We start from the raw sequence: 26,153 nt of genomic DNA, 5'->3' as shown, positions 1-26,153 counted from the left end.
TCATCAGTGAATTTGTGCGGTTTTCATCTTGTTGTAGTGTTGCAGGTAAGCAACACGTGTACGTTTGCATCCTATGTACTTCATCAGTACCCACTTAGTGAATGACGTGTCTTTCTGGGGAGAAAACAGCCTATTTTTGGAGGGAAAAAATATATTTTTTTTAAACCAAAGAAAAAGTGAATAGTGAATCTCTGGGATCCACCGTACACACACACGTCTTTTTAAAATTCTTGCTCGGGAGTCGAGTGGTCCCTCACCACTTCACCGGCTTCACTTTCATGGTTTTTCAAAATAAATGAAGACATGAATACTCGCCGTCTATTGGCTGGCTAGTTTAGTCCACAAGTTGGACGCATTCTGAACGCATAAAAATGGCTAAAGAAAGATGCAAACACAAGGCATTCCAAGACGTAATACGTAGGACTGTACACTGGCCACTAGGTGTCAGTAACGTTGCAGTGATGAGCAGGAAATACGCTGTCCATTGCTCACGTGGGTCGATGTTATGTCTTATTACCAGTTATTATGTTTAGCCTATTTGCTAATACGAGTGTAAAGGTGACTATGTCACATCTATAGTACATGTCTTAGTCATGTTAAAAACACTTTATGTTCCATAACAATAAACAGTATTTCCAAGGTTGGCACACGGATGAATGCGGAGGCGCCGTGCCTCAGACATGCACGCGCTTGACTTTTACCCCGCTTGCACTCGTACAGCAGGAGCAGGAGCAATCATCTCCCAGGATAACTTCCTCTTTCTTCTCATTCTTCCTGACTGGAAAGTCAGGAAGAATGAGAACCCACCACAGATTAGCATATGGTATATATCGGCCGTACCGGAACTCCACGTGAGTCCTTGAGGACCTGTCAGCTCTTTACAGGAGCCAATAATGAGCTGAGAGAAAACTCACGACAAGTTTGTGGACCCATTGGAAATCGGAGGAGGGCATTACACAATATAAGAGTCTGACTCACCGGTCATCTTACAAAAAAAAACGCCAAAATCATCACACAGCGACCTAACACTCAAAAGCTAGCTAAGAAATATACAAGGCAAGCACCTATACAAGTTTAAAATAAAAACACCTATTTTAACTTGTTCCCATTATGCATTCAGGCAAAGCATCAGTGCCTGCCGGGGCACTGCAATGATGTCAGCCTCCCTCTGGTGGCCAGAGAAACCAATGCAGTAGCCCGGCAGCAACAACCAATGAAATGCTTTGCTGGGATGAAATGCATTACGGGAAGACGTTAAAATAATGTTTTTTTTAATTTTACTCGTATTTCTACATGTTTGTATATTTCTCAGCTACCTTTTGAGTGTCAAGTTGCTGTGTGATGATTTTTGCGTTTGTAAAATGACACAGTGAGTCAGACTCTTATATTGACTAATGACCTCCTGCCATTTTCGATGGGTTGACAAAGTCGCCGTGAGTTCCCTTATAGCTGGTAAATGGCTCCTGTCAAATTAAGAGCGCGTGTGGTAACACGTACGTCGGGATGCAAGGCCCTAACCCTAACCACCGGAAATGACGGAAAAGACTGATGATCCCCACAACAAAACAGAACAAAAAAAAAAACAAAACACTTTTCTTTGTTTCCACTTTTATTTGAGGTGCAACTGTCTAGTGCAAATCGTAACGTCACATTTGTGATGGGCTGAGGAACATGCACAAAACACCCACGCACGAGCGCTGGCAACACACGCTTGGCTGTACAAAAGACTAAAACCAAAGGTCAAACGTCCTCACTCGCGTCAACAAAACAACATTCCCGCACATAAACAGCGTTCAGCGTGGGGGTAAGTAACCCTCGTGTGTGAGTGCTGATATTGCAGGTGCTTGTCCACCTGGCAAACCATAGATAGATATATACTATAGTAGATATACACAAAGATATGTACATAGAAACAAAGAACTGAAAAAGAGATTATATATGTATCTATGGTTACAAACCAGGCACTTGGCAGAATTGGCAACGCTCATCCTATCAAACATCTGGGTGTTGTTTTGACACGTGGACATCAGGAGGACGTAACAGACATGGAAACAAACACGCACGCTGATTCCCTGCATAAACATGTCACTCCTCACCCAAGAGGGGTGGGTGTGGGGAACGGTGAACAGTGATGCGCCGCTTGTACCTTTTCTCTTAACTACGCCCTCCCCCCATATCGGGAAATGTCCACTTGCCATTCCGAATGGTGGGGTGGGGGGATGCACATCCTCCGTAAAAAAAAGTTCATCCATTGTTAGCAGCGACATGTGCAAGTGCAGAAGATGCACTGGGGGGGTGGAATGTGCTGATATGTGTGTGTGTGGGGGGGTGGGTGGGGGGGGGGGGTTTCCACACAAGGAGGGGGTTGACAAAATTGGGTGCATTGCCCCATCACCGTGACAACAGCGATTGTCTGAAGCGGGTCAAAGTCAGACACGCCATAAATAAAATGTGCTACAACAACAACAAAAAAAAACAAATCCTCAAGATGGCAGCATAGTTGGTCTTGGGGGAGGCAGGAGGAGGAGGAGGAGGGGTCACAGTATGGCGCCTCTCATCCCATTCGCTAATCCTCAGAGTGTGGCGGGGCGGAGGGAGGGGGCGGGATTTATGCAGACGCACCGGAGTTCTGTGCGGAGGGGAGAACTTGCGTCGTTCCAGCCGAGCCCGAACCGGGGCCCAGGGCCGGGGCCGGAGGCTGGGTGGCGCCGGTGGGGGAGCCGCCGGTCTGGACCTGGGCCTGGAACTGAGCCATCTGCTCGGGGCTGGCCAAGGTCTTGAGCAGGTTGTTCTCCTGCTCCAACTGGGTGTTGCGCTCGATGAGCTCCTTGATCTGCTCCTTGAGCACCTCCACTTCCTCGCGCACGGCGTACATCAGGTGACTCTTCACCAGGTCCTGAGGAAGTGAAGAGGGGTGGGGTTGGACAACCTGAGTATCTTATCGTACGTTTTTGCGGTCACGGTGGATGTGGGACCGCTTAGAAATGTCCCAGCATCCCCCTCCTCTGCTGAACAAAATGTTCCTGTGCTGGTGGGAGGAGCCAATCAGCAGCCGAGTTATTTATACTGAGAGGAGGGGAGGCTGCTGACTGCCTAGCAACATGCTCCTGTGGAGGAGGAGGGGGGGTAGCGTGTGAACCTCTTCTCAGCCCACATCATCTGTCCAAAATGGTGACACTGCACGGGCCTCCTGATTCTACCAGCAGACAGACGCATGAAGGTGTGAATGCAAATAGAAGATGTGTCCTAGCTTGGTTGAACTACGGAGTAGTGATGGAATGGGAATGTGTGCACGCAGCAGGCACATGTCGGCCTCTGCCTTACGTAACATGACACGATCCAGTGCACGAGGACTACTTACCATCGCTTGCTCGATCTTGTTGTCAATGGCCACAACACTTGCACCCGAAGCGCTGAAACACACACACACACGTCAATCCACGGAGCTTGAACAGCGCTAGCATGATGCAAGACGCAATGGATGTTGCAGCGGGGGGTGTGGGGGCTATATAAAAGGTCACATATTTAATTTCAACGAAAAACAAAACGTCACCTCCTGTCGAGCCGCACCGACGCGCTCTCCCTGGCGAGCACGGAGGACAGAAAGGATATGGAGAAATTCCGCAGTTGGCAAACGCCAAGGTCCATCGCCACCGTGTAACACTGCGAACTCATGCTAGTCCGTCCATCAACACGCCCCCGTGCGCCTCCTCAGCACAGTAAAGCGGCTGTCCGGTGGTGCAAGAGCGGCCAAGGAGCGCATTATGCGGCTCGGCGGGCGCCAGCTCTGCACACAAACGACTGAGGCGGAGGCTGGACTCTCCCGGATGATGAATGCGGCGAAAAAAGGCCAAGCCGCCGCCTGATTGGCTGGCGGCGGGGCTACATTTGCATAATGAGATGCGGCACGGCGGTACCCGATTCAACGAAACAAGAATCAGTCCACAGCAATGAAAAATATTTTATTCCACTCGTCTATTACAGTGTAATTTATTTTTCTTTTCTTCAAAATCATCTTCCTGTTTGTATTTTATAGGCAAGCATGTAAGTGAGGGCGATTAAAAGACCTTTTAGCGGACAATGTCGCCACCTGGCGGCCATTTAGCGCATAACGACACGTGACTTCAATTATATTGGCTGGGATAAAAATTGTTCAAGAAAGAAGTCGTCATCTTCGCAACTTGGGGGACTATTTTAATCTATTTAAAACACAAAGGAAATGAGGGCGGGATTGGCACAGCCAGCCCCAAGAAGCTGTGATTGGTTTACAGTGAAGATTTACGAGGACCTGGTGAGATCACAAAGAGGAGAAAACGCTGAAGACGTCAAGCAGGTGCTGCTCATCAATCACCGATGTCATCACCGTGGCAACAGTTTGCTCAACAGCACAGGAAGACCAGGTGCACTGATCACATGGGAGGCTGCAGATTAACTAGGAGAACCAACGTTGACCCACGTTGCAGACAAAAGGTGACATTTTCTCTGTCGTCAGGATGATACCTGCTCAACAGCACCTTGGATTAGCTGACAGAACAAAGAGAAAGCAGAACAAGCCTCAAGGTGCTTATTTGACTACATTCTTCTTCCATTTTGCCCTCCTCGCTTCCCAGGGAACTACAAATTGACGTCTGTAGTGTCCTAAAATTGAAGGCGTTGAAGGGTGACTTTGCTTTGTTAGGCCCCTGAGGCCCACAAGCTAACGAGAGAGCGTGGTGTTCAGCCCTGCCAAGGTAGCGACCTATGGGTCTGCAAAGCTTGCGTGTGCAAAAGGCAAGAACATCGTGTCCTGCACGTGCTCGGGAGTTGTTCTGGTGTATTGCGAGCAGGACGCAAACTTCTAAAGACGTACATCTCAAACAACGCACAGATGCTAGGTTAACACAAAATGGCCTCCGGCGTTACCTCTTCAGATGCTTCTCCAGCTCCCAGAAGAAAAGCTTCATGGCCATGGCGTCCCGGCCCTGTGCTCTTCCGGCCCCGGACAGCCCCTTTTCTCTCATTGATGCTCAGGTGAATAAAAACACACGCACAGTCCACACAGCGGGCTCCCACCTGCTCCTCCTCCGTCCTCCGAACCGACTCCCTTTGACCCTGACCCCTGTCCCCCTCGATGCTTCACAATGTAGACCCTGGACGGAGCGGAGGAGGACGGGGAAGGGAGCGGGAGTGCGTGTGGATGATGGCGCTGTGGTGCCCCTCTACGCCCGCCGCCCCTGCGCTTGAATTGAAGATTGCGAGCATGGCGAGAAGCCGTACAAGGGTGGGCTGTGACGTCACTGCATGAGGAGTCATGTCGCCTCCCCTTCTGTTGTTATGTAAACTGTCAGCTGAGATTAGAGCAATCCATCCAATGGGATGAGCCATTTTTGACCACATACCCGGTTAACACGAGCGGCACCGCCTACAAGTCACGCCCAAGGCTCCCTTGCTCAAGAAACGCTGGAATGGAACCGAACATCTCAAAAGTTCTTAGCGTTTTTTTGGTGGAACGAGGACTGCGGATGGGTGTCCCGCCCTCATGTCTCCCAACCAGGGAAAAGAAGAAGAAGAAAATGTTTAGGTTGGAGGCGGTGCACGGTTGGCAGTGCAGTCACTCTGCATTAGTGCATGCATGCTGGACATACACGCGCACAGCATGGGGCTCCACTGGCCTCACGTGTACCTCCACGCTAGCACACGCGGCTTGCAGTGCAGTCGTGGTTCTTGGCTAAACAAAAGAGCATCAAATGATCTGAAGCTTTTAACGCAACAGCTGGATGGTGGAACAAAACAGGCACAGCATCAACCCCACATCACCTACGGGCTGACTTGGGCCACAAACACGAGACGCACAAGAGTGGAAACCAGTGCTTAGGAAAACAGTCCTGTCAATACTGGTGGACTCTAAACGTCCCGTTGACTACGCTTATGTACATAGTGTACTTTCTGGCACCTGGGGGGGGGCATATGTACATGGCTTCTCAGAACAAAGGGCTACAAACTGGTTTCAGCGAGATCTCGCTGATGCGGAGAAAGATGTACTCCCGGCCAATGGCACAGACGCCTCGCCTCGCTCCAGCCAATGAGACGTCATTGGCAACATCAGAGGAAGCCCATCCGTAATGCTTTCATTCGGTGTGTATCCAGGTCCGTCCAGCCAAAGCTCAACAAAAGGGATGACCCATATATGGGCCGTACTCAGTTGGTGGCTATTAATGCGCTGCCTGGTGTTTCAACACGCCGTGTTTTGTGCATACGGATGTAAAATGCAGTTTGAGCTAGTCAAGGGGAGTAGTTACTTGTACAGGAAAGAGTCGCCATCCCTCCAGTTCCCCTCCCCACTTGGGTAGAAGTCATTAATATATACCAATTACTTCCTCCTTTATTGTCCTTTTTGTGCTTGCTGTGCTGTGGTCGGCCTGCCTCCACCTACACTTGGGGGACGTGCACTAGTGTGTGATCCACCTGTACAGTATATGCAGACCACTCAAATCTGGATTGGCCGATAATGAGCCACAGCAGCAGCAGGAGCACCCTGGCTTACAATGTACTGCTTTTGCAAAAGATGCAGAGGGCACCCGTATTCATTGTTGACAGCAACAAACAGAACAACTTTCAGCCCAGGGATGGAGACCAACCTTGCAGCTGAGGATAATGCCCATAATCTTTGCCGAGACAACAGACTAAACTGAGATAAGCAACGCCCCCAAACTGCAAACAGCTCTCACAGCTGTGGCTCTCTAGAGCGTAAGCCAGTCGTCCTCAGCTGGGTATGCAATGCCTTACGTAACCATCCCATTGCCATATGGTCCACACAGGGAAACTGAGCGATAAGAACATCTCTGCTTGTTTAGTGACACTGCAAGGATGAGCTTTAAGCTTTCCACAGACATTTGATTGACGTAGTCTAGGACAACAGAGCGCTGCTGCATTTTATGCCAATGAATAAATTATGCATTCCCAGAGCAAAAAGCAGTTGGAACCACACCCAAATGGGAAGACGTCAGGGACAGGTCAGACAGAGATCCTCGTTTTGGTGTCTCTCTACCAAACCACAAGCCAGCATTAAAATTACCTAAGCCCAAAAGACCATCCAAGGCACACAGGAATGCCAGGAAAGCACTAACGCCAGAACAAGGAAAGCTTAGCACTAAAACAGTCAGATTTCCAAAACAGTATTAAAAAAAGGTCTTTCCATGTTTCACACTTCCCAGTTTACATCCGAGGATGATTTTGGTCAATTCAGCTCGTTAAGTTAAACGGTAAAATGACAAATGGGCTCTCACGCTTTTCTACCTTCCAGGCACTCAAGGCGCTTTGACACAGTTACCTCTGTAAATCATTTAAAAAGCGTCTCAGTTTGGTCAAGTTCTGCTACTTTGTCTTTAGCTTCTCAGCAGCTGTGATTCAGAAGAACCCAGTGAAACGCAACGAAGGGTGATTAAATATGGACGCCGCATTCATGAGCCACTTTGCATTGACATTACATTACACTGCATTTGGACAGCAGGTGAAGCACACACTGCGTGAATGTGTGCATACGCCATTTAATTTTACGTCTGAATATTTTTGTCTGGACACACATTTTGGGTTTCCGGCGCACACAGACTTTTAGTCAGACTTCCAAGCACAGTTTATTACACGACACGACCGCCGACCTCGCCGTACAAACATTGCTGCACATCATATTTATTTCTATTCTCTCCATCTTTTGCCAACACGACACAGTGATGCCACACAGGTGCTACAACATCCAGCACGGCCAATGCAGTGTCAAGATGATTGTCTTTGTAGATGTGCAGAAGCCTTTCCATAGGAACAAGTGATCATTCTGGATGTAAGTTTCGGTCTACACGGGCGACTTTAAGAATCAAATCGACACTCATCTTACAGTACGCTGGGAGCAATTTCAAAGCTGCCTGATTGTCAGTTCATTCATTCAGTCGTTGCGTGCAGGAAGGCTCTTTCCCCACTTGTGAGAGCAGCACATTTAGGTCAGTGACTCTCAAAGCACGTTAAGATTATATAAAGCACTGCTGGCCCAGACATGAGGAACTGAAGGGCAAATACTGCCCCCATGTGCCACAGCATGGGAGAGCCATTGGTTATCACCAATGCAGCTGATTCCTACCACCACACACACACACACACACACACACACACACACAACTAAACTGTCAAAAAGATGCAAAGAAAGCCCAACCCCATCCGTACATACTGTATGTGTCCTATAGCGTGATCGCCTGAGGTCTTTGGCCTTGTTTGTTCCCTCTCAGGGCATAAACACTCTTTGATGACGGTGTTAGGAAGGTTAGGAAGCATCAATCACAACCTGAAGCCAGCAGGATTAGTCTCTGACTGGGAGCTTCCTACAACTCAAACAGGCCAAATATGATGGGCCCACCCAACTGAATGGGCCGGGGCTGCCTAACCCGTCAAGACATGATCATGCGTTCCAATCACGCTGAATGGAGCGACAGATTTTGCTGTTGTGTGTGTTTTCTGAGGACGTCCTGTAATGCAGCCATGACATTCAGGAAACACCATGGACATGTGATGAGTATTGTGCTAGGCGTTAAAGGGATAGGGATAGTTTTTTCACATGAAGTTGGAAGACCATCCCCCCCCAGTTGGTCCCACAACAAGCAACGTAGTTCTGCTTAGTTGCTGGGTCATTTAAGTGAAGAGAATTTGGCTTCTCAAAACAAAATGCGTTCAAAAGAGTGATACATTGGCATCACAAAAAGGCCTCCTTGAAAAATAATCAGACCTCACAAATATCCTTGTGCACTGTTGCCTCTCCATTCTTGCAACAGTGACTCGCAGGACCAAGTTGGGGGGGAGGTGGGGGTCAAAACAAGCCAACTATCCTTTAAGAATGGCACTGAAGAACATGCTGTGCCAGGGTTTCTCTGCATTGAACGGACTCTGAAGCTGTTCACAAGTCAAACTACACAAATTCCCGCAGGCCCAAATTGCAACAAGCAATGTTCGGGGACGACACAAGGAGAACCACCTGCCACCGCCATAGAAAGAAGGGCCACATGCTGTGCACTTGCATGCCTGTTACTCCTTGTGATGTAGCAGCGGTGCAGACAGCAGATCGCCGCCACTGAACTCTACGTGCCCGCGAGAGACGATGGCCACCGTGTGGAAGTGCGTCTGCACCGTAAGTGAAAACCGAGTTACTTTACTTTAGTTTCTTGCTAAAAGCATTTTCACTTCCATAATAATGTCATCACACTGACGTCGTATCGGCTCGGGGACTGGAAATCAGCTTGGATCGGTAGCCAAACATGCTGATCGGGCCATCCAGACTTAGCAACAGCACTTATACTTACAGTCAAACCTCAGTTTTCAAACGCCCCAAAACAAAAATTTGCGTCAAAATTCGGTCCTCGTACGTGGTCTCGGTTATTGTGCAAGACTTTTGTTTTCTACCTCTGGCACGTTGAACCGTGGGGTATTAAAGATTTATTCAGCCATTTTTAATCACACACGCGACACCACATCTGACAATACTGAGTATTCTCTGCCAAATCTATTTGTTCATATTCTGGGTAGAGCAGCAACAATTAATCGCTGATTAATCGGACCAAACCGCTAATGCTTGTGTTTGGCTCATATTGATTTAGGCCAGATTAGTTCTGTCACGATGATACATAAGTTGATTAACTGAACAATAATAAAAAAAAACAGGTTTAATAATTATGAGCCCTCAATAAACTGATGCGTGCACGTGTTTCATCTGGATGGCAAGAGGGTTCACTCTGCATGCGTCCGTGCACATGGTTCTGTGGTGGAATGGACAGAGAGAGTGAACGCTCCTGTCCTCTTTCAGCCTCTTTGCTAGTAGCCCCGCCTCCACAAGCGGACCCAGGGTGCTAGCAACATACTAGCCTTGTGAGAAAGGATATGCTAACATGACCACACGCACAGAAGTGATGGCTCCTCCCGCAGCAGGAACTCTGGCACGTCAGCTGGGTAAGAGACGTCACAACAAACGATGAAACAAAGACGATCACGGCTGAGAGAAGAGGTGAGCAAGACACACCGGCGTACATTATGCCGTATAATTCATGAAAAAATGGTCTATAAAAAAATGCCAATAAAATCGAATATCTACGATAATTTGGAGAACAATTGTCCACCAGCAAAGTTTGTTATCGTGACAGGCCTAGTCCGGATAGAGCCTAGCCGACTGCTAGATTAAGCGAAACAACAAGCTTCAGATTAATGGACTAAGAAAATAGTTAGTGGCAGCCTAATTTTGGGTATCTGGAACAGATGAATTGAATTGACATGACATGATGGAGAAAAAATGCTTTGGTTTTCCAACGTTTCAGTTTTGTTAGGTAACGAACAAAAGCCGAGGTACCGCTGTATTTAAAATACATATTTATATCATGCCTAGTACCCCCTTTAGTGGGCAACATTGAAAATATCTTGTCGGTCTGAAATAACCTGCCATGGGGGAAAACATCTCCATAGCAAAGCACATGACAGGCTGACTCAACAAGCAATTCATGGAAGCAGCAGGGACGGGGAAGGATATTTTTACAAATGAAAATACTAAAACAGCCTAATGTTTGGAAGAAAAGGCTAACATAATTGCGCTATAAACTAAATAGCAGCGGAGACCATTCATGGAAAACAAGGGCAGAGTGAGTGAGAAGCAGCTAAAGAAGGTAGTACTCATTATTTCTTATACTATCATGTTTGTTGCAGGTGTGGTCTCACCTGTCCTCCTCTCCTTCAGCAGGTTGAGTCCTCAGGCCAGCAGCAGCCGCTGCCACAAAGGCACTGGCCTCGGCCGACATCCCCATGTGAGCCAAGCTTCCGACAGCAATGCCGGGGTCCAGAGCGCCCGCTCCATCCGCCGCAGCACCCAGCCTGGGCAGTCCCAGGAGGCCCTGGTGCTGAAATAAAAGCTTCTGCGCATCTTCCAGCTGGGAGGCTTTTAGGGAGCTACCTCCCGCCATGGGGGCTGGGTAAAAGGACATGCCTGCGGTCAGCAGGGGTTGGAGGTCAGCTTGAAGTGCAGTCAATGGGATGTAGGGGGTCCCCTGTGCTGGTGGCCCAGCGGCGGTGGATACCGGCTGTAGAGGATGAGAAGGCGGCTGGCTGGTTTCCACGGCAGATGGAGCCATATGACCTAGATGGGGTAACTGCTGAGCAACGCCGCCTGGAGGCTGTGCCGAGACCCCTGATCCTGGTGGTATGGATGCTGTCATGGGTGTCAGTGGGGGCTGGACCTGGGTTTGGAACGGAGCAGTGGGCTGTATGAAGTCTGGCTGCCGGCCACTTCCTCCGGGTAAGATTCCGGCACTAAGCTGAGGTGAAATGTAACCCCCCTGTGCTTGGGCTTGGTGCCGGTCCACAGCGTACGGTAGCTGCTGAGGGGACTGGTTTAGAGCAGCCTGTTGAGGAGGTGCTGGGGGAGTTACAGGAGCACCTGGCTTCTGCATGTGAGCTGTACCAACTACTTCCTGGGGCGACACATAGTTGAGGGGGGTGTTTTGCGCTGTTGCTTGTGGTGGGCTTTGCATCGTATGTGGACTGGTGAAGTCCTGGCTGGGCAGCTGATACGGCTGCAAAGTGTGAGGGGGCTGCACGGCCGGGAGAACTGGGCTTCCTCCAGCGTTACCAGGCTCAGTCTCCACTGAAGCCTCTGCACCTTTAGGTGCCTCCGATACCACCGCAGGTGGTATCTCCTTCTCGTAATACTCCGTACATGTCCATCTTCCTTTGCGGAACGGCTCTGAGTTAGTGTCCAGTTTGACAACTCTGAAACGAGAGCCGGTCGTGGTTGTGGTTTGGGTACTGGAGGCAGGGGCTGGCTGGCCGCCCCCTCCACCAGTGGAGGATGGTGGCCCACCTACACCTGTGTCGTCAAAACCTTGCTGCCCAGACGGATGGACTGGAGTGACAGAGGAGGCACTCGGGACATTCCCAGTGCCCTGTGAATGCGCATCGCTGGCCATCCCAGCTGCCCTAGCAGCAATTGGGACTGATGGTTGAGCTATCCCACCTGTGGGTTTGGTGCCATCCGGCAGTGGTGGCCTTTGGGACTGGGTAGCCCCCGCTTTGTAAGCACCACCTGGGCTGGAGCTAGCCAACGCTGCAACGGGGAGAGCTGGCAATGCCGATTCACCTCCTCCCAAGTTGTCCGAGTGATGCTGATTGGGCAGACTGTGCTGCTGAGGCTGATAATGGTGCACTGCTCCATTTACCATGGACGTATGCTTCTGGGATGCCTGCATGGAATGTGGATAAGACGGCTCGTTAGGTGACACAAGGCCAGGAGTGTCAACACCATGGAGACTGTTTAACGTCTCATCCGATGAACTTCTCTCCGGCACGCCTGTGTCTGTGGCCCTGGACACTGAAGCATCCAGCATATCAGAGGAGGAGAGGTCCTCAGTGTGCGACTCATCCAGGTCATCGTAGCTCTCAGTGTCATCAGCTAAACTGTTACTGCCACTGACATTGATCTGGGCAGAGGTGACGCTTGTTATCTGGAAGCCACTTTTCTTTTTCACTTGAGCTCCAGCCAGCTGGGATACGGGCTGCTGATGAGGTCCCGGAGCGGAGGTTCCAGCTGGGACTGGACTGTCTTCAAGCGTGATGACTCCAGAGCCAGTGGAGGAAGCAGGAGCCCCGCTGCTGCCCCTGCGGTAATGATAGACCGTTTTCCTGCTACCAGAACCGGGCGGTTCTCCGGAAAAATCCTGGTGGTGCATTCTTGCTGAAGAACAGGCTCGAGTTGTTGGGTTCCTGCGAAGGGGCCGGTGGCTTTTGACGCTACCTGCTAGCTAACACGGAAGCTAGCTCACTCGCGATGCTAAAGCCCCATCAGTGGCATGTGAAATGAAGTGCTTGCAAGAAGGACGGTGACACAAACACACTAATTCATCTCACGTAAAGAAATAATCACACGCGGGGAAATAAAAAGAAACTTGTTCGAACTGGTTAGCTTAAAACCCAGTTAGGTCAACAGAAGTGATTAGCTTCGCTCCGGCGGGTGTAGTCGTACCTTATCGTTTTAGATCACATATGGTAGCGTCAAAAGCATGCGGGACGACCATTTAGCCGTTAAACAGTTCGGCGGCCATCAGGTGCTCGTCGAAGCCTTGGAGCTGTCCGACCTATGTCGCATGAAAACAGTCGCCGCGTCCATTCCTCTCGTGGACGTCCGCTTCGTCTCCCCCGAAACAACCTTGACGACTATTACACGCCAACTGACAGCGGCGTCTAACTAATGTCTGTCTTTTTATGTCAAAAAAAGAGGCCGTGTGCCCTATCGAGACCGTGTTTGCTGTATCATTGCCGGTGAGCAGCGGCAGCTAACGGGCTGTCAACCTCTGAAGGGAGGAGGAACCCAAACACTGAAGTTGCGCATGCGCATATCTTAGTATGAAAGTAGAGTATGGTTGAGCGATACGGCAAGTTTTGGTATCGATTCTATACTCAAGAAATACGAGGCCAGTATTGCCAATACGGATACCGATACATTTTTGCTTGGAGTTTCAAGCTCATTGAATGATTTTGTGATTTTGCGATTTTGCCTTCACTTTGTTCGTCACGATTATAATCGGAATGAAACAGGACAAGGATTTTAAGCAAGCAATTTACTTGCATAAATATGACAAAATTGTAAAATTATTCCCCTGTTGCCTTTTATTACATACAATCTTATAAAGTAACAGCAAAATCACTAAAGAAAAACAAAACTACTCATGGCTCTTGTTCAAAACTTTTCCCTTTTGCCCTTTAGAAGCCTAATGTGTGTGCTGTAAAAAGAAACCCTTTGATCGTAAACAATAAGACGTTTTCAAAAGGGGTGAGAAAAAGAATGCCCCGTGTGAGGCTCGAACTCACGACCTTCAGATTATGAGACTGACGCGCTGCCAACTGCGCCAACGAGGCCTTGAGTTGCATTTTTGGAATATACATATTTGAAGTAAAAATATCAAGCGCGGTGATCGCATATTCAGCACCTCCGCTTTTGTCCAACTTTTTCCAATATTTGCCAAAATTTGGCCAATGACAGCGACCCCCTGCTTTCGGCTTATTAGCATATTTCGACATTTAACCAATCACGGAAGATGACACCACCCGGTTCAATCCAAACCCTTTTTATTTTTTCTACGCTATCCTTTACTTACTGTACCTTGTCATACCAAACACAAAACAGTAATACTAATACTCAACCTGAAATGCAGTCAAAAGAAAACGACAACATAGCAAAGCATATAAAACGAACAAAATTATTTACCGCCAAAAAGTAAATATTGGCCCCTACTGAGCGGTTTGGGGTCCGTCCATCACAGCGGCAGAAAACGTCTTATGTTGTTCCACCGGCAAACGTTTAGTTCCTCAATTAAGAATAAAAAATAAGATTAAGGATTTTTAAATGTCGTAGTGGATGAGTGCTGTCAAATAAATGAACACACTTTATACTTCATATCAACGTTAATAATTTAATTGCCTCATGCAGAAACTATAGACAGCAATGACAAGGTCAGACTTTTATCATGCTGAAAGTGCCAGTTTCACAAAAGAAAACTGATGGTGGTGGTGGTTAGCACATGAGGAAATCAAAAACAGCTTTTACAGTAAATATATATATACAGTATATATATAAATCACACGACAAAAAACTAAATAGAATAGATAAATGCACTTACATTTGTTACAGCTCTTCATTAACACCGGTGCAGCAGGGAAGTGTTTGCTTGCTTTTTTAAATTATTTTATGAAAAGGCTGGCAACTAAAAGTTAAATCAGTGGCCCCATTCCCCCGACAGAAATGGGGTGGACATCACGTGAGTGATATTGTGAGCGCTGGCCGCACCAACAAAACGCATCTTGACAACACTTCATCTTTTGAAATGGCACTACTGTATTACAAAAAGACAATCCTTCACGTTAAGAGTTAACAACGCTTTGTGGCATTACGTAACGCTTTCACCACATACAATCACCTTTTATTTGCAGATCAAAAGAGTGCGTGGCTCTTACTGCGGTTGCCATGGAAACCTTACTGCAATAGTCTAGGAATTGTGGCTCATGATAGCAAGCTCCCAGCCAAGAAGGACGCAAATACAGCAAGCCCCCATCCCGACTGCTCTGACACAACATGGCTCAGTGTTTGCATTCGTTTGGAAATATCCTTTGGAAATGTCTTTGTAGCGTCCCAACAGAGAGGCTGTCATGTTGAACAAGTTGCCCTTCGTTGGTGACTCGTCTTTGTCCCCCCCGCACCTTGTTCCGACGCCTCTCAGAACAACACGTCCTCGTTGGTGATGAGCGTTTCCACCACCAGCCTCTGGTAGCGGATGTCGTTGAGTGCCGTCATGGCGTCCAGCTCGGGCGCTCTCATCAGCGTGGGCCCGAACACAATCCCCAGATTCTCGCTGGACATGAGGTTCTCCTTCTCGAATTGGGTCACCCTGAGGGAGGAGTGTGTGTTTGTGCTGCTTTTTTGGTGAGGTTTCATAGTAGAGGGTCCCTGACTGTACAAGCAAGCTTCATCTGGCTCTACTGTGATGAACTCGTTACCTCTTCAGGTGCGCCATGAGGTAACGCAGCGACTCGCAGTGAGCTGGCGGCAGCAGCTTCAAGGCCTCATGGAGGGATTCCAGGCGCTTTTCTGCATCAGTGATCTCTACGTGTGAAAAAAAGGAAGACAATAAATGAAGGGCCTCAGATGTGCTGTCATGTGAAGTGTTGAGGGCCCACTTGCAGACTCTATGAAGTGCGGGTAGGCGTCGTATGTGATGAGGGGGATGGGGAGCTCTCGGAAGTAGAGCTTGAGCGCTCCGGTGATGATGTTGATGTCCTCGTAGGTGCTCGATGAGATGTCCGCCTTCTCGCCATCTGTGGGCACAATGCATTGAGAGGGAGGGGCTCGCTGCCGCAGCTAAACTCACGCTCTCACCTCGGTCAAACGCCAGCTTGACATCTTCGACCAGCTCGCTGAACCCCGATATCCTGTACAAGCCCTCCGACTGGAGACCTGGAGGGGCACGGGAGCAGGACGCCGTTAAAGCGACGGCGAGTGATCGCAGGGCGGGCTCGTCTTCAGGCTACGCCGCTCACCTCTGGCTTCGATTTCCTGAATGCACATGTCAACCACCATGGGCCTCTTGGTGTTGTGCGCTTTGACAAGCGTGGTCAGATCGCAGCTGTACACCTTCTTGACGTGCCGCAGGTCTGGCTGGCAGTCATTGGGCACCACTTTGGAGCATTGCTTGTGGACATTCAACCCACAGTCTGACGCACACAAGAGCTTTATTTTGGTTCGTTCCCATGCAAGAGTGTGTGTGTGTGTGTGCGTGTGTGTGCGTGTGTGCGAGAGAGTGAGAGTGAGAGTGAGAGTGAGAGAGAGAGAGAGAGAAAGAGGGTTACCTGCGCACTTGACTCCCTGAGCGATGAGCCCCCACATGAAGTTGGCGCAGTACTCACACCAGTGAGGGCCACGAAATGTATAAACCTGATGACAGAGGCAAAAGCTGATGAACTCATTGAACACCACAGGCGCACTTAGGCATTGTTATAAACCCAAATGCCCTATCCCAACAACGCATTTGTACGCTTTATTGCATTTTTTGGGAGCGAGAGGCAAAAGGAGGTGCTGATACAACTCCTCTCCACCGGATTAGACTTGAGAGCAATTTTAATGTCACGAAAGCGGCCACTAGATGGCAGAAGTGCATCCTGAGAGAAGGGAGAACCACACCACAGGAGGCACTATCCTATGCAGCTGTTACATTGCCTACCACACAAACAATACACATTGGAGGGAAATGTTAACATGCATGTGCAACACGTGCACACCCACGTGCACATCCACATTTCAGTTCTAAATGTGGAAATTGTAAATAGCTGGTGTTATGTTTGTAAATCAATGGGTATTTTGATGCTTTTCTGTGTTGCTTATGTTGGTATAGTTGTTTAGACATTTGAGCTATCATCAAAGCAGAAGGTATTTGCGTCAAAGTGACACTTTTCTCCCTTTTTTGTGTTTTAGTTGGGAACGGATATTTTTCCGAAACATACCCATGTTCTATGGCTGATTACTGAAGAACGCAAAAAAGTAGAAACAAACTTTTTATTCTCTATGAAAGACGGGTCTAATGTTTCTTTTGGTAGGGTCCATGTTTACATAACCATACAACACAATATTCTGTGTGCCTTGAAAGATCAGTCAATATCGTCTAAAAAGGGCTGTTCATGATCCTCCGTGCTGGTATTGTTGTTTTGGACACAGCAAGAAGAAATGGAAATGACGCACATTGCGTCATGGTGTTCTCCATGAGTCACTGTTTTGATCCCGATTGATGACAATTACCATGGATACAGGAACAACCCTGTGTACTCACACACACACACACACACACACACACACACACACACACACACACACACACACACACACTCACCTTGAAGTTGTGGACCTTCTCATATTTGGGCACCATGTCGCTCTCCCTCAGCGTGGCTCGCCGCACCAGTGACGTGAGCTGTGAAAGGGCAAAAGATCGTATTGGCTGCCAGAAGGCGGAAGCAGGGGATGTGGGTTTAGACGGAGACTTCACACGCTCTGGCGGGCCGCCAGAGACCGGCAGCTTCAAAATGGAGTCACCGCCGCTGCCTTTCAAACCGAGGGCTGCCGCAAACAGAGAACCCCTTGGACGTACACGCTTCTCAGCCCGCCGACCCGATTGTTTTTTTCCTTTCCAAACAATAAGAGCATCGCCGTTTGGCATCGTGTGTTTGGATTAAAAACAGTACTTCAGGACTAACTCGAAAGAAAAGCCGAATGTGTAATAGATGCGTACGGCGCCCACAAACATCAGCCGGTCCCATCTGTCTGCACCCTGACAGATCTGAGAATCACAAAGCCTGCATAAAGAGCTGAACATGAATCCAGATCTTCTACATCCTTCCGGGCAGACTGGTGCTGCATCTCTGTTGGAGGCGAGTGCTTCAGCCCACATGGGTGAGCGTGTGGTGATGTACCACCTCCACACTGAGCCAGGGAGGGAGGACAAGGTGCGGAAGATTTAACAGGTCACATTCAGAGGAGAATCAACCAATAAGATGACAGGGATTCTTTCAGATCGGCACACAAAATGGGCCAGAGAGAGAAAGACAAGGAGCTTTAGCTTCATCTGCAATAGCAGTAATCCTTCGCCACTTCGGTCTTCGAACGTTGCGGCTTCACTCTGTCACGGTTTTTCAAAAATACATGAATAAATCATGCAGTTTCATGGTTGAATACAGCCCATTTATGGTCACAAAAATGTGCATGTTTCAGCCAATTATTTGCCTAAATTATGCATTTTCAAGCATAAAAATGACTAAATGACCTAAAATAGAAATGTAAGGCATTCATTCAAAAGACGCATTCAAAGACAGAGTGATGACATGTACTATTCTACCCTGGTCACTAGGTGTCAGTAATGTTACTGCAATGTTGGGTGAGACACACAAAAACGGCTTTGAGTGCAGGTGTGAATTACCTCACAACAGGCACAATAACCCCTAACACTGGCTCCTGTTGCTTCCTGTGCACCCTCCACGAAGATCCGCTACCATCACAACACACTTGCAACAACACAGACGAGCACGAGTCCTATTTATGTCTTATTTTCTCTTATTATGTCTGCTATACTGGGTCATGGAAGTGTACAGGTTACCATAAGGGTGTTATTTCATGTCTAGAGGCCTCTAAAAATGCTAAAAAGTGTATTTAGAAGGTGGTAAACAGGCTTTCCATGTCTTACTTTCTGTTACTATGTCAACTATATTGGGTAATAGGAGTATAAAGGTGGCTATAGGGGTGTTATTTCATGTCTAGAGGGCTCTAATCATGTTAAAAACCATATTGAGAATGCTGTAAACAGGTTTTCTACATTCTAATTGGTGGAAATTCACTTATGACAATTGGGTCTGGGACCAATTAACCAAGAGATAGGATTACTGTACTCCCCAGTTAGGAAACCGCAGCTGTACACAGGACCCCATCACAACCACCACGCATCAGCTGAAAATGACATATAAAGTACACTTCAGACCAGCTGGCCTCACGTGACTGCAGTGCGGTTATGCAGTCATGCCTTGCTACATCGCGGTATGAATATCACTCCCTCACCCTATCACAGTTTTTCAAAAATGCATGAATAAATGATCTCTTTTGTGGTTGAATACTGCCTATTATTAGTCAATACACATGCATATAAAGTAGAAGCAACTTGTATGTATTCTTGGCCCAAATTCCACATTTTCAATCATAAGTGGCTAAATGGACAAAAATGCAAATATGAGGCATTTAGAAGATAGTAACCACAATAAACGAGGGACGACTCTACTATAGTTATCTGGAATCAATCATGGTGATGGACCTCACCCTCTCCTCAGCATTGCTGTCGTCTCTGATTGGCGCCGGGCCGTCAGGGGCCTCTTGGCCGCGTGGCACGTGCTTCTTCAGCGTGGGCTCCTGGTTGAGGGTGGTGTAACCCACGTGCTCATAGATGGGGTTGATGGTCATTTTAGCGATGTACTCCGCTGCCTGACAAAAACAAACAGGGTTTTAAAACGCCTGAACGGAAAGTCAGTCCAGACGGGTGGTGTTTTCACCTTGGTCTCAATGTACAGTGTGATGAGGCCGTCTGTGACCAGGTCGTGGATGGACTCAAACCTCTTCTCCCCGACAAAGTGCTTCCCGTCATGGTAGAGACGGAAGTTTTTCGTCTGGCTCCCGAACCTGCACCAGGCGACAGGACAAACATCCGGACTTGCCTGAATGACTTTTAACAAGGGCCAAAAAACTGGGTCGACACAGTCCTCAGTGGATCGACGTTGTAAGATCATTAACCCAAAATTAAACCTGTCCTACACGGAGGAGTATTTATGGAAGGTAATTATACCCACAAAGAGAACATAGGACTCGATGTGTGCAGGTGGAGCACCGCTATGAATAGCGGTGCTCCACTTTGAATTGAGCTCATTGGGATGTGTGATGGTGGCTGTGATGATGGTCACCATCCTGCCAGACACTAACCTTCATGGCGCAGCATCTGGAACACAATGACTGTCACAAGTGTGCCTACCTCAGCGCCAGGGTGTATGTGCCCGGCTGCCTCTGACTCTCTCGAATGAGGTAGCTGCCTTCCGCCTGACTCAGTAGCTGGTCGGCTTCCTCTCTGGAAATCATCCCGTGGTACCTGAACACAACACAAATCTGACGCTTGCATGAAGGAACAACGGGGCACCCCCCACCCACTACATCGGACAACAGAGGGGCAGCGGAACTCATTCTCCAGCAAACTTTTCCGGTTCCGCTCCCACAGTGAGCGCTACAGGACTTCATTCATGCCACACGCCATCCGGCTCTACTATACCTCACCTGTCTGTGAAAGATCATTCACAACATTACTGTGCTGTACTGTCTGCCCTCCCTTGCATAAAGTCTACATTTAATTGGATGTACTTAGATTGTACACACATCTCATGTTCTTTTCATTTGATTAGATTGTATTCATATTGCACTGCACTTTAAGTGTTTGTCTTTTTCTTCTGCAGTTGAGCTCCTGCAACCAAGCAAAAAAAAAGCCCAAGTCTAAGCTCTTATCTCACAAGCATCACGACGGAGCAGTTACGTACTCTCTTCCATAGTATTTGGGTCGGTTGTCCACCTGCAAGGAAAAAAAAATACACGTTTTCAACAGGGGTAAAAAATAGCAAGCACAAGAATGACACCCACCAGCAAAAATAGCATTGTTTGCAAAATGATGCTGGCCTTACATAACATTTTATTTTCAACCAGAGGGTGAGTTGGCGTGTGTGTGGGGGGGTGCAAAGACGATCGTACGAGTCAAACAAAGAGAGCATTATTTTGCATTTTCTTGCAGTCAAGGGACTAAAGCACATAAGAAAAACAGATAGCGAGTGTTTTGTGAGACAACTCCTACTTGGAGTGTACATGAGTACTGTAGGAGCGGACTGGCTCACCTCGCAAGTGCAGGTCACTCTGCGGGGGTGCGGCGCCTCCTGCTGGAGCTGATACACTGCAAGTAAGCAGCAGTTCACCTTATTTTGAAACAAAGTTATTATCAAGTACATCACAGGTTACGCAATTTGACTAATTTCCTACTCCAAAAGACGCAAAAGTTGATTTCATCCTACACCATACCGGTCACCTCAATGCTTGTTTGCAATCAATTACTGACTCCAAACATTTTGTCTGACTTCCATTTCTTCTTTTTGCGTTTTGCAAACACAACCTCCCTAAGAGCCAACAGTGCAAAATGCAAACACTTGCAATTTTTCCAAAATGGTCTTAGAATTTTGATCAGGTGTGTATATTGCCGGGATCTTGAATCCCACAAGAGATGGTCAGAGGCCTGCCACTGGCTGGCCACCAGTCCAGGGTGTACCCCGCCTCTCGCCCAAAGTCAGCTGGGATAGGCTCCAGCATACCAGCGCGACCCTAGAGAGGACAAGCGGCATTGAAGATGGATGGATGGATGGTCAGAGGCACTTCAGCTTAAAAGCAGCAGATTGTTTAATTAGGCAAGCAACAGATAAGACTCAGCCCATAGTGAGCTTGTCACCCGCTGAAGTGAACTACAGTGCTAACACACAAATGACAGCTAAGTCAACACACATAGGGCAACTACCACTACTGGTAGGGGATAATAAACAACAATGTTAATGCCAAACACATAACTCAAGCAACTTTTTACAAAACAAATGCCCCTAGGCATGCTGGGAAGTTGCTCAACGTAAATGTTTTGCATTAACATAGCTGATATGACAGTAGTAGGAGGTGTCCTATGTAGTGTGTGTGTCATCTACCTGTGGGCTGGTAGGTTGCTGTGCGTTATTTATGACAGTCAAGATTGTTACGTCGAGCAATGACCTCCACTCACTTAGGGTTTGTTGACAAGCTCATTCCAAGTTCCATTGAGGTTACTGCTTGCCCAAATAAAGAGCAACTTCCGTGAGCAAACCCAAGAGTGCTACAGCATTACATGTTCTTATATTTACGGCCTACCGTAGTTCAAATTAGCAACAGCTTCCGGGGGTGTCTGTTGCCAATTTAGTGACTTAGCGAGTCATTTGTCAGATTGGCTGCAGTTTGTATCCACTAGTAATAGAGAACCCACAGTTTACAATTACTTGCTACTCCAGGAATTTTTACAAGTGGGACATTTAGTTATCAGGCTCCTCTGAGCCTATGGAACCATCTCCCCCACACAATCCGGGGTTAGACACCCTCTCCCTATTTAAAAGTCAACTCAAAACTCATCTCTTTGCTAGAGCATGTAGTAAGAACTGGTCCCTGACACACTGATAAGCATCAGAGACACTCCTCTATGTTCCTTGGACTAAGACTAAGACTCCTGGCTTGACCTACCTCTATCCCTCTACTCCATTTTCATAACGCAACACAACCGGTCGAGACAGAAAGGCCACCCCACAGAGCCTGGGTCCTGTTGAAGGTTTCTTCCGCAGAGGGAGTTTTTCCTTGCCTTCCTTGCCAAGCGCTTGTTCATGCTGGGCTTCAGTTGGTTCTCCTTTCATTGATGAATGTGACCTCCAAGTGTAAGGTGCCGTGAGATAACTGCTGTTGCGTTTTGGCGCTATATAAATGATTGATTGATTGATTGATTTATTCATTCATTAGCCCAGACTCCACCTCCAACTGCCCCAAGGTAAAATGACCTCGACGTATCCGTCATCCTCCTAAACGCCTTAAAGTAACGGAATGCTACATTTCCAGAATTGCACGAAAGAAAATAAAGTCGTTAGCCATTAGTCAAGCAAAAATGGATTTATACTCACAGTAAGACTTCCACACTGGTGGTCTGTACTCATCATGGTCTGAAGACACAAAAACAAAAGTTCAAACATACACCACCTCTTGCTAGATGCTAAGCTACAGACTGCCCTTTAGGACACATTCTAAATTCTGTCAGTTTGAATTGAACTTGTAATTCTAGTGCAGCTACTTTCACACAAATACATTCTTTTAGAGATGTTCTTTACTCTGCACAGTCCAACTAATTGAAGTTTCCTGTCTTGGTGTATTCTGTGTTCGCTATGCGGGCCTCATCTTCCCACCACCGGCCATCCTGGTGTCCTGTCTTCAAAATAACTTGGAATCTTCCCCGGAACACGTCAATGCACCACATTGTCTTTATGGGTGGTTGTCATTTGGCTTGCCACCCATGCAGATACAGCTTCAGCTCTCGGCTAAGACTTATCACAGCCGTCTATCATCATGGACACTTGTCCTCCAAATGATCGTTCATATTTCAGATGTTTCATTTTTGTGATGAAACGAATGCAAGTTTGTTGATGATTTCTACGTGACCAGCAAGTGACAGAACAACGACAATACACAATTGAAGAAATTCTTCATTTCAGGGGTATTTCATTTTAAAAATGGTCATGTTCCAAATGATTCCTAGCCTAGCTTTAGTGAGCCCAATGTCTTTCTTTACTAGTCAGTAGCAGAGCCTTTGTTGTTTAGGACTGCTTCTAGACCAGGGGTCACCAACGTGGTGCCCGCGGGCACCAGGAAGCCCCCCACGACCACATGAGGTGCCCGCAAGCCTGTTTTTCATTCAGGTTTTCAGTTAATAATGAAAGAACAGTAAAAAGAAATGCATTCTGAAATACAACATGTGAGTTGTGGACACCAGCATTTTGTTCATGTTCTGCGAAAATAAGCATATTCGCTTTGTTTGGGTTTAAAATAAGCTCTGAAAATAAATGTTACAAAAATGAGTAGCTCTTGGCCATTTTCATTTTGTAAAAGTAGCTCTCACAAGGAAAAACGTTGGTGACCCCTGATCTAGACCATTCTCGTACGTGGCCACAAGCTTCCTGCGTGTCTCCTGTGGGATTTTGGCCCATTCTTCCTTGGCCGAAGCCTCAAGCTGGGTCAGGTTGGTCCCTTTCCTAGCCACGTACGAGAATGGTCTAGAAGCAGTCCTAAACAATAAAGGCTATGCTACTGACTATTAAAGAAAGACATTGGACTCAGTAAAGCTAGGCTAGGAATCATTTGTAACGTGACCATTTTTAAAAAGCCATGAATAAAATACCCCTGAAATGAAGAATGTCTTCATTTGTGTATTGTTGTTATTCTTTCACTTGTTGGTCACGTAGAAATCATGAACAAACTTGACAAAATGCTTTCATTTCAAAACAAAAACAAAACATTGGAAACATTAACAAGCAAGGAATCATTGTGAAGGCAAGTGCACGTGCAGCAATATGCAGTTACCAATATAATATATTACAGTATAGTGCATTTAACTTCATTGATTCCATATAATTCAGATATTTGCTAAACCTACGGCAACTGATACCAATAATAGTCTCGGCACTGATCAGGCGTAAAAGGGTCAGCAATAAAGCAGTGGGATTAGGCCGGACTCTCAAACACGATGCTGCTTACCAAACACATTTAGGGCCATCGTGGTTGATGCTGAAGAAGTTGAACAATAGAGCAATCACATCCAAATCTCGGCCCTTTAAACTCTGCAAGAAAACAGATGTCTAAATGTATACAAGGAAGAAGCCGTCACCAAACGTCTGGGAAGTGCAAAGCAGCTGAGATAGGAAAAGCCGCATAACGGCAGCACCTCGGCTGGGGCGACAAGCTAACATTAGCGGGTTTATTACTGTAGTTGACAGGATAAAACACAACTCGCCGCAATTTAAAAACGCCAGGTGGGAAATGTTGTTTTGCTGAACCATGGCAATTCCGCTGCTAAACGTAAAAGGTTACACCGGCGTCTCTGTCTAACGGTGAGCTAATACAACGAAGTACTCACACATTACTATCCATTCTACAATGTGGTCGCCATCTTGCTGGGTCACGTGAACAGTCTCGCCCTCTTCTATGGTAACTATGGCAACGGCTAGCTAGGTTGCTGACGCTGCGAGAAAGTATCGCCTTTTAAAGTATGGTAAAGTGGATGAATGAACGAATACGAGCCCGAAACACATCAACATCCAGGACGGCGTGTGCTGGCTATCTTAGTAACTTCTAAAACATACTTGTGTGGCATACGTGACCGGTTAGCTTAGCTCAGATGTTGTTAGCATGGCCCCGGGTTGAGTCCCAACAGGGGGCAGCTATTTTAGCTTTTTTTGCACAGAAGTTTTAGCACAAATGAATGGCGCATGGCCAACCCGGTGAAAGTGAACACAAAGTACATGCTTGCGTCCCCTTCTCACCAGAAGATGACGCGGTTGAGCCGAGCGGGGCGCCGACCGGCGTTGCAGGAAGCCACAGGAGGCGGCGCTCTGCTCCTTATTGTCCTTGCAGAAGGCTCTGAAAGGCTTCGCGCACCGTTTGTTCCCCCCACATTTGTCTTAATGGCTACCGTGAATAGCTCGCGTCCCACCTGAGAGTGGAAAGCTTCCTAGCAAGGTGACGGATTCACAGTCTGGGCTGCAAACAAACCGCGGCTACGACTGACGGACCACCCCGAAGAGAGGAACGTGGTAAGTAAACCATTCTGTCCGGATTATTAAACGTGGCTCTCAGGGACTCGTTGCGTTTCACATTTTGAGGCTACTTGCTCGTTGAACGAACGGCTTCCTTTCTCACGAAGCAACCGTGCGAGGAGGATATTTGTGCGGAATCAGGCTCCAAACCCTCCAAGCACGCTTGTCATTGTCAAAACGTTACCATCAACGTTGAGTAATCTTTAGCCTCCTGACGTCTTTACTGGGGCCTAAAGGATTACTCTGCTAACCTACATCCTGGACTTTCACTCTGCTAACTGTACAAGCCTGGCATTGTCTTTTTTCTTTTTTTTTACACGGTTTAGGATTTCCTTTTAATAAATAATAATATTTTTTAAATAAAAAGCATATTTCAAGGTGCTATGACGTGAAGCCATTATTCATTGACTCCTCAATCACACGCTGGTGGTGGTAATCTACAACCGTAGTCCCAGCTGCCCTGGGCCTCAAGCATGCCTTGCCGGCCAGGGCAGCAAAGCCAACTCACACTGGCGAGGTTCGCAGGGGCCGCTATGCTGGGGGCGTTTAAAGTGCGGCCCGTGGCACATTTAAAATATATATTTTAACAAGAAAACGAAATATAAAGCAAAACAAAACAGGAAAAATGGAACAATCTG

General features: G+C 47.5%; 3 protein-coding genes and 1 non-coding gene across 11 annotated transcripts in view; 1 reads left to right on the top strand and 3 right to left on the bottom strand.

Moving 5' to 3' along the window:
* Positions 1-1,591: 1,591 nt before the first annotated feature.
* Positions 1,592-13,354, bottom strand: zgc:65895 (uncharacterized protein LOC393546 homolog). Of its 3 annotated transcripts, XM_054784648.1 has the most exons (4): positions 4,903-10,684; positions 3,554-4,524; positions 3,362-3,413; positions 1,592-2,896 (listed from the first exon to the last, which is right to left on the bottom strand). In XM_054784648.1, the coding sequence occupies exons 2-4, from the start codon at positions 3,673-3,675 to the stop codon at positions 2,609-2,611; spliced, it is 462 nt and encodes a 153-aa protein (XP_054640623.1). In that variant the 5' UTR covers positions 3,676-4,524; positions 4,903-10,684; the 3' UTR covers positions 1,592-2,608. The 3 variants fall into 3 exon arrangements, with proteins under 3 accessions (XP_054640623.1, XP_054640615.1, XP_054640631.1); XM_054784640.1 differs by lacking the exons at positions 3,554-4,524; positions 4,903-10,684 and adding an exon at positions 10,720-13,354; XM_054784656.1 differs by lacking the exon at positions 3,554-4,524.
* A 481-nt stretch (positions 13,355-13,835) lies between these two features.
* trnam-cau (transfer RNA methionine (anticodon CAU)) lies at positions 13,836-13,908 on the bottom strand. Its single transcript has one exon. It is a non-coding gene; the product is annotated as a tRNA-Met (tRNA).
* A 540-nt stretch (positions 13,909-14,448) lies between these two features.
* LOC129187586 (N-chimaerin) lies at positions 14,449-25,581 on the bottom strand. 6 transcript variants are annotated; one of them, XM_054787123.1, is made up of 15 exons: positions 24,837-24,892; positions 24,458-24,540; positions 22,834-22,872; positions 20,998-21,053; positions 20,650-20,681; positions 20,097-20,210; positions 19,624-19,750; positions 19,394-19,555; positions 17,427-17,504; positions 16,393-16,477; positions 16,084-16,257; positions 15,923-16,000; positions 15,724-15,861; positions 15,544-15,649; positions 14,449-15,434 (listed from the first exon to the last, which is right to left on the bottom strand). In XM_054787123.1, exons 2-15 carry the CDS (start codon positions 24,474-24,476, stop codon positions 15,263-15,265), a joined length of 1,380 nt encoding a protein of 459 aa, XP_054643098.1. In that variant the 5' UTR covers positions 24,477-24,540; positions 24,837-24,892; the 3' UTR covers positions 14,449-15,262. The 6 variants fall into 6 exon arrangements, 5 of the variants coding, with proteins under 5 accessions (XP_054643098.1, XP_054643072.1, XP_054643062.1 ...); XM_054787097.1 differs by lacking the exon at positions 24,837-24,892 and adding an exon at positions 25,243-25,581 and having other exon boundaries at positions 16,084-16,477; XM_054787087.1 differs by having other exon boundaries at positions 16,084-16,477.
* The window catches only part of LOC129187577 (FERM, ARHGEF and pleckstrin domain-containing protein 1-like), a 60,645-nt gene continuing 59,760 nt past the window's right edge, over positions 25,269-26,153 (top strand). The window contains 1 exon segment of the mRNA XM_054787074.1: positions 25,269-25,512. The gene's annotated coding sequence lies outside the window, so the exon portion shown is untranslated.

The sequence above is a fragment of the Dunckerocampus dactyliophorus genome, chromosome 1, assembly GCF_027744805.1.
Source record: "Dunckerocampus dactyliophorus isolate RoL2022-P2 chromosome 1, RoL_Ddac_1.1, whole genome shotgun sequence".
NCBI lineage: Eukaryota > Metazoa > Chordata > Actinopteri > Syngnathiformes > Syngnathidae > Dunckerocampus > Dunckerocampus dactyliophorus.
This window is presented reverse-complemented; position numbering and strand designations above follow the sequence as displayed.